This window comes from Poecile atricapillus, chromosome 20 (assembly GCF_030490865.1).
Source record: "Poecile atricapillus isolate bPoeAtr1 chromosome 20, bPoeAtr1.hap1, whole genome shotgun sequence".
Lineage (NCBI taxonomy): Eukaryota > Metazoa > Chordata > Aves > Passeriformes > Paridae > Poecile > Poecile atricapillus.
The window spans coordinates 5,273,365-5,290,720 of record NC_081268.1 but is presented as its reverse complement, the minus strand read 5'-3'; the positions used below and the strand labels follow the sequence as shown (position 1 = coordinate 5,290,720).

The 17,356-nt window shown below is 45.3% G+C and overlaps 1 protein-coding gene across 4 annotated transcripts in view; it reads left to right on the top strand.

Annotated features, from left to right (window-relative positions):
* The window catches only part of NUP214 (nucleoporin 214), a 38,797-nt gene extending 26,722 nt beyond the window's left edge, over positions 1–12,075 (top strand). For 3 of the 4 annotated variants that reach the window (XM_058853609.1, XM_058853611.1, XM_058853608.1), the window contains exons 29-36: positions 83–1,837; positions 3,273–3,343; positions 3,794–3,950; positions 5,265–5,414; positions 6,650–6,821; positions 10,207–10,349; positions 11,165–11,189; positions 11,866–12,075. In XM_058853609.1, the coding sequence (XP_058709592.1) occupies positions 83–1,837; positions 3,273–3,343; positions 3,794–3,950; positions 5,265–5,414; positions 6,650–6,821; positions 10,207–10,349; positions 11,165–11,189; positions 11,866–11,899 (2,507 nt within the window). In that variant the 3' untranslated portion in view covers positions 11,900–12,075. The remainder of the gene's footprint in view (positions 1–82; positions 1,838–3,272; positions 3,344–3,793; positions 3,951–5,264; positions 5,415–6,649; positions 6,822–10,206; positions 10,350–11,164; positions 11,190–11,865) is intronic. The other variant, XM_058853610.1, reaches the window with a different exon arrangement.
* The last annotated feature ends 5,281 nt before the right edge of the window (positions 12,076–17,356 follow it).

The following is a 17,356-nucleotide window of genomic DNA, read 5'->3' as shown; positions in this document are numbered from 1 at the left end:
TAAAATGGACCATTATTGCAAGAATGATAGATGAGCTTTGCATACCCTAACTCGATTTGTTATCTGTCTCTCTCACTGACAGCCCCTGCAAAAGAATCTGCCCAGCTGGATTCATTTTCGTTTGCTGGGAGCTCCAAACTTGGAGCAATTCCTGAGGCCTCTTTTGCTTTTGGATCCCAAAAATCAGCAGGTGCTCCAGGAGGTGTAGTAGGAGGTAGCGCCTCAACAGATGGCACCCAGTCAAACAAAGCTGCTGCAACATCATCTTCTGCTCCCCCCACAACCTCTGGCAAATTGGATATTGCTCCATCCAAACCAGGAGATCACTTGTTTCAGGGCAATCTAGCTGGGGAAACTCTTGGGAGCTTCTCAGGACTACGAGTTGGTCAAGTAGATGATAATGCCAAGACCACCAGTAAAGCACCATCTACTAGTGTTGCAGGAACACAATCAACTAAAGTGTCTACAGTACCTTCTGGATTTAATTTTGCTGCTCCCCTGACATTAGGAAAAGCTGGAGAAGCTGCTTCAACGTCAGTCACGTCAGCTGGCACAGCATCCCTGTCCATCAGCACTAGTGCCACAGGCAGTCTCTTTGGCAATGTCCAGTTAACCAACACAGGGTCTTCTGGGGTGTTTAATCTTGGAGGCTCTGGTGGCAACAAACCCACCTTTTCATTTGGTATTCAGCAAACAAGCAGTATGAGCACATCCACGTCTGTCCCTTCTACTCTCCCTGCTGCAACCTCCCTCTCGTTTGGCGGTTTCTCAAGTTCATCACAAACTGCTGTCCCTGTTGCAACTTCCAGTAAGTCTGCAGGGGATGCCAAATTACCACCGGGGTCAGAAAAACCATCTGAAGATGAAGCTGTAGCAGCTGGGTCTTCACCTCCAGTGCCACAGCCTCAAGCACAGCTCTCAGAGCCTCTTAAAGAACCCACCTTACCCCAGGCCACAGCCGGGGACACTGTCCCAGAGGGCTCTGGGACCACAGTGGCACCACCTCCCCCTGACCCCATGGCTGCTCCCACCTCCACCAGCGATCTGAAGGCCCTGGTGCCTCCTGCTGTCTCCACAGGTGCCCCACCAGATCAGAATGTCTCAGCAACCACCTCCACAGCAAGTGTTGCTTCTCCTGCAGAAGCCACAAGTGCTCTGGCTGCTACCTCTGATGTTACTACAGGTGTGCAGAGTCCAGCTGTTGGAGCCTCTGTGTTTGCCCCCACTTCTGCAGGCTCCCTGGTGTTCTCTCAGCCACCAAGTTCCAGCTCTTCCAGCTCAGCATTTACCCAGCCTGCTGGGGAAGCAGCTGCCACTCCTTCCACACCACCCGTGTTTGGACAGCTCCCAGCAGGTACCACAGCATCCTCTCCGTTTGGGCAGCTCACCACCAGCACTCTGTCCACAGCCACTGCCACCACCCAGGCTGCCACCTCAGGCTTTGGTACTTCTGCTTTTGGCACCACCACCACAGGGGGCTTTGGCCAGCCAGCCTTTGGGCAAGCACCAGTCTTTGGACAACCTGCAAGCAGTTCTTCAAGTGGCTTTACTTTCAGCCAGTCTGGGTTTGGGACAATGCCAGCCTTTGGCCAGCCAGCAGCTTCCACAGCAGCCTCAAGCAGTGGGAATGTTTTTGGAGCCCCGGCCAGCACCAACAGCGCCAGCTCCTTCTCCTTCGGCCAGCCGGCCAGCACGAGCGGGGTGCTCTTTGGGCAGAGCAGCCCTCCCGTGTTTGGGCAGAGCACTGGCTTTGGGCAGGGAGCATCTGTGTTTGGTGGCACTGCTGCTGTCACCACCACCACATCCTCTGCTGGGTTCAGCTTCTGCCAGGCCTCAGGTAAGAGCAGAGCATTGTCCCAGTGGCACTGTCTGGCTTGGAGTGTATCACTGGGGAAAGCAGGATGGCATTAATGCCTTTTTTTTCCCCTGTGGCACCTGATGGGCTTCATTTTTTGGTCTGTTTTTGTTCTGTTTTGTTTTCAATTAGTAAGAAGAGCTGCAGTGTATGTGAGAAGCAGACTAATGTTTGAGACAAAAGAAGCTTTTGCTCTGCTTCAGTATTCATCAGCAGGCCTCTGAATGTAGCCTTGTCATCCAGTCCTGCTTTCATTTTATATTTACAAGTCCACCTTGATTTAATTTTGAATTACATATTGTCGTGCCTGTTGCACAATAACTGGAAGTGTTGTAAATTGTTGCACCAAAGGGGCAGAGCATCTCTGAGACCAAGGCAATGAATAAACACAGATGCAGCACTTCCTTCAGTGGCATGCACTGAGCACATACAACAGTGGATGTACAGCTGGGTGTAGATACTGTGTCATCAGCTAGGGTGGCCAGAAAAAATTTAAGCCCTCAAAGTGATGGGCTCGCAGGGAAAAACCTGTTAAATCCACTTTTGCATTTGGAAACATCTCAAAATTAAATATAGCAGTAACGTGAGCATCAACTACATGTCCACACAGTTAAATTGGATTTTTGCACAGACCAGACCTCCTTGATCAGTCCCATTTTGTTCTCCACATGCTCAGTGTATTGTTTGGGCTTTTCCAAAGGTTTGTCTGTACAATCTTCAGAGAACTCCCAGGGAAAAGTGACAAGTGCATAGTAATAATAGAGAGCATGTATTTCCAAGGAAGAAAAACTAATTAGGTTCATTTAATTAAAAATTACAGCACTGCAGGCAGCTGCTTGCTCATTTTAACTACAGTAGCACAGAACAGTTAAATTGTGGGAAGTGAACTCTGCTCGAGAAAGGTGTTCCTAATTATAGAAATGCAAGTTTTATTACAAAAGGCACATTTAAGTGAACTGGGAAATGGAAAGGGGAGTTCTTTTTTTAATCAAAACATTTCATTATCTTTATCAGGAGTCTTCAGATAACAAAGCTCAGATCCTCTTTACACAAGGGCAATCAGAATGCTCCAGTGCTTATGCATGACTTGCAGTATTATTGTAGCCATGTTAACAGAAATCCAATTTTCTTAGTGTTAGCAACAATCCCACAAGTGATAAGGCCTTCTATTGTCTGTTTTTTAAGTTGACCAAAGAGATAATGAGAATGGCTTTCATATAAACTTTCAATGTAATTTATTATTTCTGTGTTGGCACATGCTTTGTATTTGTCCAGCCTAGATACGTTTGGTAACATCATTTGTATCCCTGTGTTTTGGCATGGAAGATCTGTCCTTATCCTGTCCTGGTCTAGTGTCACCTCCCAGGATGTCTTACACTCTGGTAGTAATTCTGGTTAATTTTCTTTTTTCTCTTAGGTTTTGGATCTAGTAACACAGGTTCTGTGTTTGGGCAAGCAACAAATACTGGAGGCACTGTCTTCGGCCAGGCAAGTATTTATGGCTTTTTATAGAAACAAAGGGCTGATTATTTCTGATATATTTTAAAAAAATACAGTTTGATGTGTTCAGTAAAATCTGTCCCAGTCTGTACTGGCGATATTTGCATCTGCATGAATACTCCAGGGGGTATGGAGACAGAAACATTTTATCACATGCAAGATAAGATAGATGCAGTAAGTCTCCTGCCTTTATTCCATGCTAAGTGGAAAGTAGGGCAAGTGTAGGTCAAGTCTCAAAGGCATCATTCTGTGCTGTGGACAAGATTTAATACAGACTTAAATAAAATTTCATGGCATTCCATTTTGGAAGGTGATTGCTGGCTGATTTGTCAGCCTCCTCAGACATCTGGAGAAAAGGCCCAGGCAGAGGAGCCTTGAGGGGAACATGTTCTGCTTTGCCTTTGCTTAAATCTCTTTTTTGTCCTTTTTGTGTTCTAGCAGCCATCTTCTTCCACTGGAAGCTTGTTTGGAGCTGGAAGTGGAGGGAGAGGTGGAGGCTTCTTCAGTGGTTTGGGAGGAAAGCCAAGCCAGGATGCAGCCAATAAGAATCCCTTCAGTTCCTCCAGTGGAGGATTTGGATCCGCAGCTTCCCAGAGTAAGTGAACAAAACAAGAATACAAATTGTGCTGTGATTTCCATCTGCCTTTGTGATCCCATCTGCTTTTCTGCTACTAATTGTTTTTGAGTAAATTCTGTGTTAATATGAAAGACTTTGAGGGGATAACCAGGATATGTGTGATGTGTAATCCAGAATTTTTCTCCAAGATTTATGGAAAACAAGTAGGGAAACCATTGAAACAAACAAGCAGATGCAGGAAGTGTGAATAATATCTATATTCTGTAGAGACTTCTTGACTAAATCCTTCCTTAAAATGAAATACTCTAAATTCTTGTCACTGAATTTCTGCCTCCCAACTTGGTTGGAAGTTAGAAAGCTTTGATCATCTCTCATTGCCCTAAGACTGTCTAAATTGCAAAGATTCAATATGTGAGGGATAGAATTTTTGTTAACCTCTGCCTAAAAATTAATGTCTTTATGCAGCACATGTAAGGTACTTTACCAAAATTTGCTGTGACATATGGATAGGCTGGTAGAAAGCACAAAGAAGGGGAAGCAGTGGCTAAACATGAAAGTCAGGAAACAAAGGAAAGCTGTAAAATTAGTGCTGCAAGTGGTTAGAAGTAGCACTTCAAGCCTTAGGAGAGAAAATCCATTTATTTTATTACATCTTTAATAATCCATTGGGATTAATGATTGAGGTCAGTTTTCTAACCTTGCTAATTTAATCACTTAATGCAGTTCTGGGTTTTGTGATGAAACAAAACAGATGGTCCACCAGAAAAAAGCTTTGGTTGTTCCATGTCCTGCCTCTAGATGCAAAACTCCCTGTAGGCTTATGAAGGATGAAAAAATGAGTTATTTCTCAGTAATGCTGGAAAAGTTTGGCTCCTACTTTAAAGTCCTGTTAGATAATCCTGTGTAGAAATACTGAGCATTGCCAAAACAGCTCAGAAGCTTTAATTTGTGGTTTGCTGATATTTGTGTTGTCTGGAGAGACTGATTGTAGCTGCTGGGATTTCTCACTTGAGGAGTTGTCTTCTACTGACTGGGGCACAGGGTGCATCTAAACAAATTATCCCTCCTGGTGATTTACTAGAGTGCAGCAATAAAGGGTTGTTAGTGGTCCCATCAGATCCAGAATGGATCTTGGTGCAACTACAAAGTCCTGTAGAAATAAGGGAAGACTGAACTTCTCCCTGTGTTGTTTTCAGTGTGATGTTCATTGTGTGCTTGGGGGTTGGGGAGAAAAAAGTCATTTTCCTTTCCCCTGCTTCAGCTAATGAAGTGCAGTGTAGAATATTGTCTGCTATGATATTGGCTGTTTATAAATATTCTTCATCTCCACAGATTCTTCAAGCTTATTTGGAAACAGCGGAGCAAAGACTTTTGGCTTTGGCAGCTCCTCCTTTGGAGAGCAGAAGCCTACAGGCACTTTCAGCTCGGGTGGTGGAAGTGTGGCCTCCCAAGGCTTCGGGTTCTCCAGTCCAAACAAAGCAGGTACTTTGGGAATGCACCCACTAGGACAACCCTCATCATTTGGGAGATGTTTGCTGTTCTGCCACTTAGCTGTCCACAGCCTGGACTCAGTGCACAGACAAGAATTGTCTCTGAACAATAAATAAAAAATAACTAAAAGCTGAGTGAATGGTGCTTTAACTAGTGGGTCCAAGGCAGAATTTTACTCTCTCTTATGCAGCATCCAGAAAACCACATCCTCAGGTGTTCATTCCAAAAATTCCCGTTGCAATTTAAGAGCTGAGAGCTGTGTAAGTTCTGGTCTTCTGTTTCGAGCAGTCAAGAGTACAGAACGTGGAACTGAATACATTTTTCCTATTTTAGATACCTCCTTGAAATATAGTCTTACAAATTTCTCTCGGTTTTGTAACCTCTTTTATCCCCATTTCACTACTTAAAATAGTGCAAAAAGGAAACATGTTAATATGCGTTGCTAAAGAGGGCGTCTGCTGACCAAAGCTTGAGCCCCTGGGATAAATGCTCTTGATTTCTTAGAGGTAGAGGTAACAAAATATCTGATCTGTGTTTAAATAATTCAGGCCTAGCATTTACTTTTTTTCCAGACCTTTTGTGTTTACAGCCAAACAGTATCCATTACCTTGGCATGGACTGGAATTTCACCCTGGGTATTAAAATGTGCAGTGGTATCCCATCCTCATCCCTGGTCAAATAAAAGAGCAGGTGTCCTTCATGTTCCACAGTGAAACAGGCCAATAATACCGATAAGCAGATGAACATAGAATGAAATAATCTGGGTAGAAATCCATTCAGAGCTGCAGGAGGCAGCTAAACCCTGAACAGAAATTGCCAAGAGCAGAGATAAGTTCTTGACTCCCTGCAGGCAGTTCCACTGACCTGGCATTTAATCCTTCCATTTTAGTTTCCACCACTTCAACCAGAATTAGATCACACCCTGCCTCCCAAATCTTTGCATCACTGAAGCACCTAAAACCCAAGTTTGCATCTACCCTTTGATTTTAAGAGGCGGGGAAGACTTGCCAGTTGCAGTTTTCTTTAATGCACTCAGGCACTTCTCTTACCCATATCTTTTGCAACAAAACACCCCTCAGACTGGAATTGATTCTGTAAATGCTTTGGTGTCCATATGATAGGATGAACACCCCATTATCTACTTGGAAAGCTGCTCTTTGTTTTCTCTCGCTGCGTTATTGTTTATGTGATGTTCTTGTCCCCTTTTTTGCCTCTGTTTTGCTCAGGTGGCTTCGGTGCTGCTCCAGTGTTTGGCAGCCCTCCCACTTTCGGGGGATCCCCTGGGTTTGGAGGGGTGCCAGCATTCGGTTCAGCCCCAACCTTTTCAAGCCCTCTGGGCTCAACGGGAGGCAAAGTGTTCGGCGAGGGGACGGCAGCAGCCAGCGCTGGAGGATTTGGGTAAGCCAGGGACAACAACCTTCTTGCAATACAAGATGATGCTTGGTTGCCTCTGCTTTTACATGAAGAATATATTCTGTCATTGATTGGTAAGCTTGATGTGTCCTTGGCTTGTTTGTTTAAAAGACAAAAAACAATTAAGGTATAAAACTAAAATGCACACGCCAAAGGAAGGAATGTGTGTGATCATTTTAATGCTGATAACTCCTGTGTTGAGTCTTTAGCTTTAGAGATGTCAGCTTGCAACTGTGTGAGGAAATGTGGAGCTGTTTTCTCTGTGTGCATTTAATGAGTGCAAATCTAGGACAACAAACTACGCTTAGCAAAGAAAATAATTATTGTTATCTGTTACTCTGTGCAGACACTTTATCCTCTGGTTAGATTTGGGCTAGAGATGCTAATGAAAATTCAGGCTGTTCTCTCACCTGTGGAATGAGGCACTTGTAGCAGTCTGTGCTCCCAGAGAGCTTTATATTTATCCCTCACTGATTGTTTTTTACCTGTTCCTGTACCCCCTAAGCCTGTGCTTGGCACCAGAGCAGACAGCACATCATTCCTTGCTTTGTTCAGCAAATACAAAATTCCAGACCTTGCCAAGCAGCTACTGCAGGAGGCAGCAAATGCAGTTCTTCAGCATTGTGCTACCAGCCAGCAACACTCCTTCGTGTCCTGCAGTTACAGTCAGACTGGACAGGGCCAATTAAAAAGAGAGAAACTTCCAGTGAGGAGAGGAAACCGGATGTCTCCCCAGTCTTGGTGTTTATATATTTCACAAGTGTTTGTCTCTTTGTCTGGTTTCAGGAGGAACTGCCTTTACATAGGCACAGGGGGACATCCAGAAGTGTGACTTGTTAATTCCCTGTGAGGTGTGGGCAGATACCCCTGAACTGGAGGAGGCTTCAGCCAGCTTCTCCTGCTGTCCAGAATGTGCAGCAGATTGAGGAATCCCTTTGGAAAGGGTGAAAATACAGGCAGCTTAATTAAATCTCCACAAAGAACGATGTGTCTGTAGGGATGACTTAGCTTAAATCAACTGGTAGTTTGTTCAGTTCCAACATCCAGCCATTGTGCTGCAGGATTTTGTACTGAGACTGGATGTGCTCAGTGACAAAATGGAGAGCTTAAAGATAAAATGGAATTCAGAACAAGCAGCATATTGATGGGAAAGAGGTCTTGCATAAGCAGTCTGCAGACTCAAGAAAGATAATTCAGTGACTTAACTTGTGGGAAGCTTTGACAATTTCTTCTCTACTAGAAAGGTACAGAATTGGTCTGATATTTTCAGAGTTCCCTGAGAATGTTGATTTTTAAAACTTTTAAAGAGTGCAAAATTCCCAGGCAGCTTTACAAAAATCCAAATCTTACCACAAAACGTTGAGCAATAGTTTAATTCTGCAGTATAATGTAGCATCTGTGCAGGACTTCCTTTCTGCCTTTCTCTTGAAGTGAAACTTGAAAAATCCCAATTCTGAAGAAGTTACTTGCAAGTACACGGTGTTGTATTAGCTCCAAGTTCCTGAGAATACTCCGCTGACTTAAATACATGTGATTCATACTGCTTCAATTCTGAAAAATCTGCATCACTCAATAAATGATGGGGGTGTCAGAAATAGAAACCACTGCTCTTCTTCAGAGCCTGCAGTTCCAACTGTTGGTGAGCAAATAATGTTTTGCTTTTATAAACTGGCCTCGAGTGCATCTCAGTTGTGTTTTGCACAGCAGCTTTACAAAAGACCTGAAAATCTGGGCAAGATAGGTTGGATTAAATTCTTACTAGGCAATGACTGCATTTCATGTCTTTTAGGTGTCTGGAAAAAAATCTGTCCATATTAAGCTGTTTCTTACTTACACTGTGTGCAGCCAACAGACCTCTTCTGGTTGCAGTTGAAAGGAGCAGTTTGAACCACAAGTTTTCTTATCACTATTTTCAGCTCCTCTTCCCTACCCAAGATAGACCGGATTTGTGTGTTGTAGCAAGGTCCTGAGAAGATGGAGCACTCTAAAACCTCTTGTTCTAAACACATCACCCAGGCTTGCTTCTTTTTTTTTAAAAAAAAAAAAAAAAACTAAAAAAAAAAAAAAAAATCTGTTCTGCTTTTCCTGAGAAGAGCACACTCGTGGTTCTGAGTGCTGCCTGCAAGTACAGAGGTGAGGAGCCAAAGCAGGGCCAGAGATACCAAGTTCCTGAACTGCTGCTGTCTGTGGAAGCAGTGTGCACACTTGGCAGGGTCTTGGGAGAGGAGAGGTGATGTCCTTTGCCAGGTGAATTGCTTGTCACATTGGGACAAGGGCTGTCTTTTATCTGGAGAGATAGCTTTTGATGTGGGTCTGTGTTTTGGGTTTTTTAAAGTCTCCTAGATGTGGATGGATGGAGAGATGGGTTAACACGCTGTCAGGTCATGTTTTAAGTGAGAAATGACAGGAGCTTGTGTGAGGCACAGCCTTGCAGAGCTGGCACAGTGTGATGTGTCCAGCTCTGCTCAGGCTGCTGCTGGGTTTTAGGATTGTTGTGCACTTGAAGAGCTTTAGCAGAGCTTGTCATTTGGAAATCTTGTATCTGCACTTTGCCTAGTTTGGTTTAAACTTGAAGGTCGTTCTTTGAGAACATTTCTTATATTCAGGATGGAAAAACGGGCAGAGAACCGTACTGCGTGTCATGGTCTCATTAGTGTGTCACACTGAGAGCTTTGTGCTGCCTGGTTGGACAGAGTGGGTGGAGAAAGACACATTTCCATATATAAAAGTGTTTCTCATTTCAGTCCCCAAAAGAAATTAGGAAAATGATTAGTTTGTGGTGGTGGGGAGAAGTGCCAGGTTGGTGCAGATCTTCAGAGGAGCACTGGAACCTTGTGTGGTTCAAAATGGGCTGGGAAGAGAAAGGAATTGAGAAACCTGCAGATTTCTTTGGGCAATGGGGAAGGTACCCTCTGAAATTTGGGAATCTGGATTCTGTATCTGGGCTCTGCTTTGTGCTCTGGCTTTGAGCAGCTTACACCAGTTCTGTGTTTGCCTCCCTGTTTGTGAAGTGAAATGATGCTGTACTTTTGGTGAAAACCACACACAGGGGTGAATTAAAATATTCTATTTGATGGCTGGAGTTGGTATTTCCAAGCACTTGAAGACATACCCTGTGTAAGTGTGAACATATTTGCCTTCCTGCTCAGTGTGTGTCAAGAATGGAAGCTGAACAGACCTTTCTATTTACAATAGTCTCACCCAAACCAGGAAATCCCTTTCTGAAATGGACAATTATTCATATCAGTTGGTCTCACCTTTTGATGTATCCTCGTTTAAGGAGTGCACTGTTACTACAGGTATGGGGACAATCTTCCAGTGTAAGTGAGAAGATGTTTGCAAACTCAGATTTTCTCTTTAAAACCTGCAGGTTTGGTGGTACCAGTAACAACACGGCGTCATTTGGCACCTTGGCAAACCAAAACACACCCACGTTTGGCTCCCTGTCCCAGCAGAGTACAGGCTTTGGCACACAAAGCAGTGGATTCTCAGCTTTTGGGACAGGTGGTGGAGGTAGGAGAGGCTAAAATCACCCCAACAACCCCCATGTTTCTGGTTTTCCCTGGAAATTGTGTGGGACTCCTCAGTTCCCTGCCAAAAATCTGCCTGGTCCTGGTGGTGCTGTAGGGAAGGCACCATGTCCAGGAGAACTGGGGTGTGTAGCACCTTCTCAGCCTTCAGCTTCAAATTCCATCAGTGATCTGCTGTGTGCAATGTCAGCACATCACTACTTCTCTGCACACCTCATCTGATTATTGCTATTCACCCCTTTTTGTGGAGTTGCTCTTTATCCTCAGAGGAGAATACTGAGAAATAAGGAATATTTCTTCAGTACCACATGCTTGGGTATCTGTGCTGTAACTACTTAATATCAGAGGAATATGCACGGGAAAATTGAGCTGGAGCACCAATAGCTGAATGTTTTTCTGCTGCAGTTCAGTGAAGCCACAGTGATTTAGCCAGGGCTCAGAGCAAAGCCCGTGCAAGGCCACATTCCCTGGTGTCTGCCTGGTACCAGGGGCCTGCATTAAGCACAAACCACCTCCAGAAAGCAGCTGAGAGAGAGAGGAGCAAACCAGGCACATTGTCTGCAGGGCTGCTAATGAATGACCTGGCTGATGAGCAGTGAAAGCCAAACCCTCTTAGGAGCCAGGCAAGTCACTTCTCTTGTAGATGGAGATTTGACTTTCATTGTTCGCTTTCTTCCTGGCCTAAGGCAGGAAAGAAATATTTTTCAATCTCTGTGTGTGTGAGGGGGCATTTATTACAAATCCTATGCATTTATTTTCCCTTTCACCAACTATTTTTCTATCTTGCTTTTCTTTCAGGGTTTGGTTTTGGATCACCTAACACGTAAGTACCATTTTTGTGTCTCAACTCTTCCTTAAAAATACAAATGGAATCAGAATTAAAGAGTGGAGTGGTTTACAAGAGCAAACTCTGAAAATAGCATTTAAATACTAGTTCTGATTTCCATTTTGGTGATGCTGCAGAGCTCAAAGTCGAAGCTCTGGCAGTGAGCTTTCCAATGAGGTTTACCTGTCTCTTAAGAGAAAATTTCCACTTGGATCATGCTTCTCCTCCACCTCTCAGGGGCATGATATGTGTGCTCAAGCTGTGTGTGTGAATCAGGAGTCTGCTCCATTTATCAGATTGAAACAAGGAATGAAAGAAATTGGTACTTTTGTGGCTGAAGTGAGGTGATGATTTACAGTTAAAGGTTAACTCTATCATCTGCTCTGCCTGGCTAGATCCCTTCCAGCAAGTTTCTTAAACTTTTTTTCCCTGTCAGATGGAGAGAACATGGATCTCTACAGTTGGCAGGCTCTAGAATAAGCACAATTATATCTAGTCAGTGTGTGTTGCTGCAGGCTCAGGTAAAAGAGGCTGGAAATACTCGTGTGTTCTCATAAAAAGCTCCTGATACTAGGGAGACTGAAGGTTTGATTGAGAGATCTGCTGAATTAATGCTGCCTGAGGGAGGCTCTAGCACTCACTGCTGTGGTTTTCTTTTTATCTTGCTCCACAGATCTTCCTCTGGATTTAGTGGATGGAGAAGCTAGGAACATCCTGAACTCTTCCTGTAGCTCCTGCATTCATGACTCACCCACATGATCGATACCCAACCAGCTTTTCTCCTGAGTATGAGTTCTCAGACTTTTTTTTTAAGGAAAAGATTTTGCTTATTTTTATGCAATACTTGTTCTTGCTCTATATTAAACTATTTTATCTGGCTTGATGTTTTTTGTGTTGGAATCATTTATTATCTCCCTGCATCAAGAGGAGATGGATGTGTGCTGGACTTATCAGCACCGTGCTGGGCTCAGCTTTCTCTTGTCCATCCCTTGCCTACACAAGGGAGTAGCTCCAGTTGGTTCCTGACATAAACCAGCACATTTTTCATTAATAGAATGTCTGATTATCCCAGGCTCTGAAGAAGGGGTTGAGGTTTGCCCTGCTAATTTTAAGTCTAGGATGGGGCACATGCTTATCTCAGTGAAGTGCTGAAACTGAGTCATGTGTGAGCCAGAGGCTTAGTGGAGAAATAGGAAATTATCTGGGAAGAAGCTGGCAGTGTGCAGAGCACGTTCCCATGGCAGTAACATTCAGCAAAGAGGTGGGAAGTAAAAGCTCTCCTATTTTTACCTTTCTGTACATCTTACAGAACGCAGAAAATGGAACTCAGGTTCTGGGGAAAACTTCTGGCCCTGCAAGCCAGACATGTGACCTCCATCCAGAGGCATTAGTGATTTTACTTTTTTTGGCTTTGGCTGTTGGATTCTACTGTTGGATGATTTTTTTTTTTTCCAACAGGGATGAGACTGTGCTTTTTCCCTGTAGCTTTTGGCTTTAGTTGTGAAATTTGTGTCATTTAGTTGTGAAATTTAGTTGTGTCATTTGTGAAATTCTCTTGTGTTCATACTTGAACATACTAAACAAATGTTTTAAATAATGCCACAAAGGCTTCTGGCCAAACACTTTTTCTGTTTGATGTATCTGACCTCCATGAAACCTCCAAATGATGCAATCAGGTTTTGTTGCTCTGTGGATAACATTTGAAATAGTAGCTCCTGTGTTAGCTGAGTCCATGCAGATTGGATGGGGTTCTCCTCTTTTTCTGTTTCCAGCAGAAACATTCTAATGTTTCTTTTTCTCTTTTTTTTTTACTATCCCATGATACGATGACAGGTGACATTTTCTGGTTTGGTCAGCATGTGATCATTTTTGGAAATTGTAAATAATTGATAACTTCTTGTTTTCATATCCATTATAAACTACTTATATTTGTCAACAGTTCCTGAAGGAATTGCTTTTTTCAAATCAGCCTAAAAATGTTTTCCTAACTCCTGTCCTTGCTGAGCCAGGAGTCCTTCCTGCACCTGGGAACAATGTTAGGCAGGTTTCCTTTAAAAAATTAAGAAATGTGGGACATTCAGTGTACAAGGAGGGTTCGTTTTTAGTTGTGGAGAGGCTTTGCAAGGCCATGGGCTCCAAAGCTTTTCCATCTGCCCCAGATTTCTGCACCCTGGTGTGCCATGGGTCACATTAGAGGCAGCACTTTGGGGATTTGGGTGTAACCTCCCAGTCCCTTTGGGGGAAGAGGGAGAGTTCTGGCAATCCAGGGACCACAGCACTGGGACAGAGAGAACACTCCCAAACTGGCTGGTCTGCAGGTGAAGAAAAGCTGAAGATGGATTGAAGCGTGCCCCTCCCAGTGTGTTCTCCTTGACAAGACAACATTTCTTATGGCCTAGAGGTGACACTGCTGTTGTGCTTTCCTTCCTCTTTATAAATAGCAGCTGGCCCAAACCACTGACCCTAAATTCTTTGCATTAATCTCCCCTCACTGTGGCATGTGACACCTCCTCAGAGGCCATATCAGCTGTGCTCCCCCAGATAGCTCAGAAGCCTCTTACTGTGGAGAAGATTGGCTTGGTAAGAACGTGGCATGCTGAGCCATTTAAAGTTTCTCTTTTGGAATGATGGGAGCAGTTGGGAGTGTCCCTGCTCTGCTGCTTGGTACCTGCTTAACTCCTGGTAAGTGAAGTGCCTTTAGAATTACCCCAGACCTTGACTGAACATGTATTTTCTTGCAATTGTTCCCAAATCCTGTCTGAAACAGCCCAACCCCCTGAACTATCTGCCCTTGACAAACAGGTGCTGCTCCCTGTTTCCATAGTAGCTGCTGGAGGAGCTGAGCAGCTCAGAGAAGCTGATCGTGACCACAAGCCCACAGGAATATGCACAAAACCCAGCAGAGTCGGCTTGGGAAAATCTGCATTTTCATTAGATGACTCAAGGAGCTGGCAAGTGCGTGTGGAGTGGCTTGGTGGCTGCCAGAGGCTGTCATGGGCTGTGTCACCTGGCCTAAGTGGCTTCAGATCATGAGGCCTCTGTCCAGTGCTCTGTGGGTGGACATCCACCACAGAGTAAAGCTGCTAATGCAAAAAAACCCAGTCTTGGTAGTCCTGGGGGAAGAATTCAAGGACTAACCAGGCTTGGAGCCTCCTTCAGTAGTTTGTCCATGCTGGTTAATCCTTGGATAACCAACAGCCCTCACTGTTCTGGAGGAGCTTTGCCCTCTGTGCCTCTTTTTTCCTCCTCTTTCAGTATGAGCAGAAATCTTCCAAGGCTTTTATCAAAGGCAAAGTCTTAATTATTTCTAATGAAAGCACACACTTATTTTCCCCTCCCCTGAGACCATGCTGTGGCCTCAAGGCAGTGGGAAGCCAAGTGCTGGAAGTGCTCTTCTGTGACAGAGCACAGGGATGGTGTCACTGTGCTGGGCAAAGGGGAGCCTCAGGCACAAAAAGGATCTCCCCAAACCTGTAGGGAGACCAAAACAGGGATTTCTGCTTCCTTGAAGACTTAAAGAGCAATAAAGAAAAGAGCTTTTTTCTGGAAAAATAAAGCAAAACTATAGCTTTGTCACAGAGGTAGAAAAATAATTACTTACATCTCATGTTCAAAAGGCTTTTGCTGTTTAATGCTTGGTATTTCAAAATGGCCATATCCCTCTGGCTGGTTCTATCTCCTGGGAAGGGAAGGACATCATTCCTTCTGTGCCACAGTGTGGAGGTGACCAGAGGACACATGCCAGTGGCATTCTTCTGCTGGCAGGGCTGGAGTGCATCCCTCGGCTCGCCTGTCCCTCACGGCCACCCTGCTGCCAGGGGCAGAGCTGACGTGTGCCTGCTCAAAATCCTGGCAGTGCTCTGGGGGAGAAACCACACCATGCTCCTGACACAACTGTCCTGGGCAGGAAGGGCTACTCAGCCCCAACAGGGAGCTGTCAGCTCTGTTCAGGTGTGGGCTGAGTCTCACAGGGATCCCTGTGAGATGATGGAGGTTGGAAAAGTGCTGCAGAACGTTCCCTTGCTCCAGACACTGGGAGCAGAGGCTGAGGAAAGGTGAAGGCAGGTGCTTGGCACTACCTCTCCTGCCACCCCTTTGAATCAGGGCACTGCTCTCTGTCCCTGCCAGCATTCTGGAGCAGAGCTCCCTTCTCCCCTCAGCCGTGTACATATCCAGGCTTGGAGGCTGAAATGGCATTTTATTTATCCCTTCTTAGTTTTCATGTGTCCCTCGTGCCTTGCTTCCAGCATTGCTTACAAGGAAAAATAATCCTGCATGAGGCTTTGGCATGAGTGAGTCTGGGAGTGCCAGGGAAGGTTTTGTTCCTACATAAATGTCGTGTGGAGCCCCAGGGGCTGGGAAGAGGTGGCTGTGGCTCACAGGGATGAGCAGCCCTGGGTCAGCAGTGAGTCCATCCCTGTCATTCCTCTCACAGCCATGAGGCTCTGGGGTCTTGAGCCATGGAGAACAGACACCCAGTGCTCTGGTTTAATTGACATGGGGGTGTTTGGTCAAACTCTGTGACCTTGGAGGTATTTTCCAACCTTTGTGACTCCATAACTCTTCCTCTCCCAGTTTTGTGGGGACCAATTTACAAAAGTTGCTAAAGGTAGCCCTGAGAATCTCAGTGCAGGTTGTTTCAGGAGCTGTTACAATCAGGTGTCAATTCACAGAACTGTATTTTTATTTTATTTCTAATAGGTGCTTCAAGGTTCCTCAGGGCATTGTTAAAAATATTTTGCTTTAAAATTTGAAAACATGAAGGCATGAAAGGAGTATTTGCAGCTGCTGCATGTGAAGAGTTTAAGGAGATTCGAGAGAAGAAATAGGGAACGAAACCTGATTAGCATCAGCAGAGGAAAGTCCCAGCAGAGTTTCAAGCAGGAACTGTGGGGGTCAGAAGTCATTCTTCAAATGAAGGAACCGTTGCCTCAGTCTGCTTAAAACTGAGGCTAGAAAACCACAAAGGCAAGGGACAAAACTTGTGCACCAGTGAACTTTGAGATGTGCGGCAGTCAGGGATTGGTGTTACCTGAAGCACCAGATCGGGGCTCCAGCATCACCCGGACTGTGCTGGGCTCAGCAGCTCATCACCTTCCCTCTGCCCTCCTCATCCCTCACTGGGGCTTTTCCAGTGCTCTGGGCAGGGAGAAGTGACCGGGTGGCTCTGTCTTTTCCAGGATCTCACCAAAGCAGCTGTGAATTGGCTGGTGTCCCCTCCCCACCCCTCCCTCCCTCCCTCCAAAACTGGGACATCTAAATTTAACCTGCTATCAACAGATGAGGCTGGAGTGTTTCCACTGTAGAAAGGAATCCCACTCAAAATCTGTCCTCTCCCCTTCTCGAGCTCCATCCCTGCACATTCCTCTTCTCAAGCTGGGAGTTTCCTTCCTCCTCTTCCCCTCCTGCACTTGTTTGTGTCACTGCCACAGCACTGATACCACAGCAGACCGAGCAGGGCTTTGCTCTGGTGCTTTTTAGAGAAGCTTTGATGCTGCTTTGCCAGCTGGATCAGAGACCAGCAAAACTTCTCAAAAAACCGAAAAAAATGTGAAAAAAAAGAGGAACCTGTGTCTTGCTTGGGCAGAGCCGGTGGGACGGGAGCCTGCAGTGGGGTCAGGCTGTGGCAGCAGGAGCTGGAGCACAGAGCTGGAAGGTGCCAGTGGGGCCCTGAGGATTTAAGGGATCAGCAGTGGAGCTCTGCTTGGCCAGGTACTCCCTCCTCTCCAGAGGTCAGCACTTTCCTTTACTGGAAAGCAAACAAAACCTGAACGTGAAAGCTTTTGGGAGCAGGCAGGGAATAATGGAATGAATACAGGTGGTGTTTGAAAACCATGGACTGCAGCAGCTTCCACCCTCTCCTGTGCCCAGATGTGGTGATTACAGCGAACATCTGCCCCGGCTTTTGCTAAATAAGCACGTGGTGTCAGGAAATCAAAGTTCAGCCACTGCCTGCTCCGGCCGGCCCGGGATGCGCTGCAGCCTGGTGATGAAAAATGCAGGATGCTGGCTGGTGCTTTTCACCAGAAACCTGCCGGCTCTGTCTGCTGCAGTCCCAGAGCTGACACGGAGAGAGAACTGGTGGTAAATAGGGTGCTCATCGCTGCCTCGAAACGTGAGCCATTTGTTTAAAAACAGCCACCGCCCAAACGACTCCAGGCAGA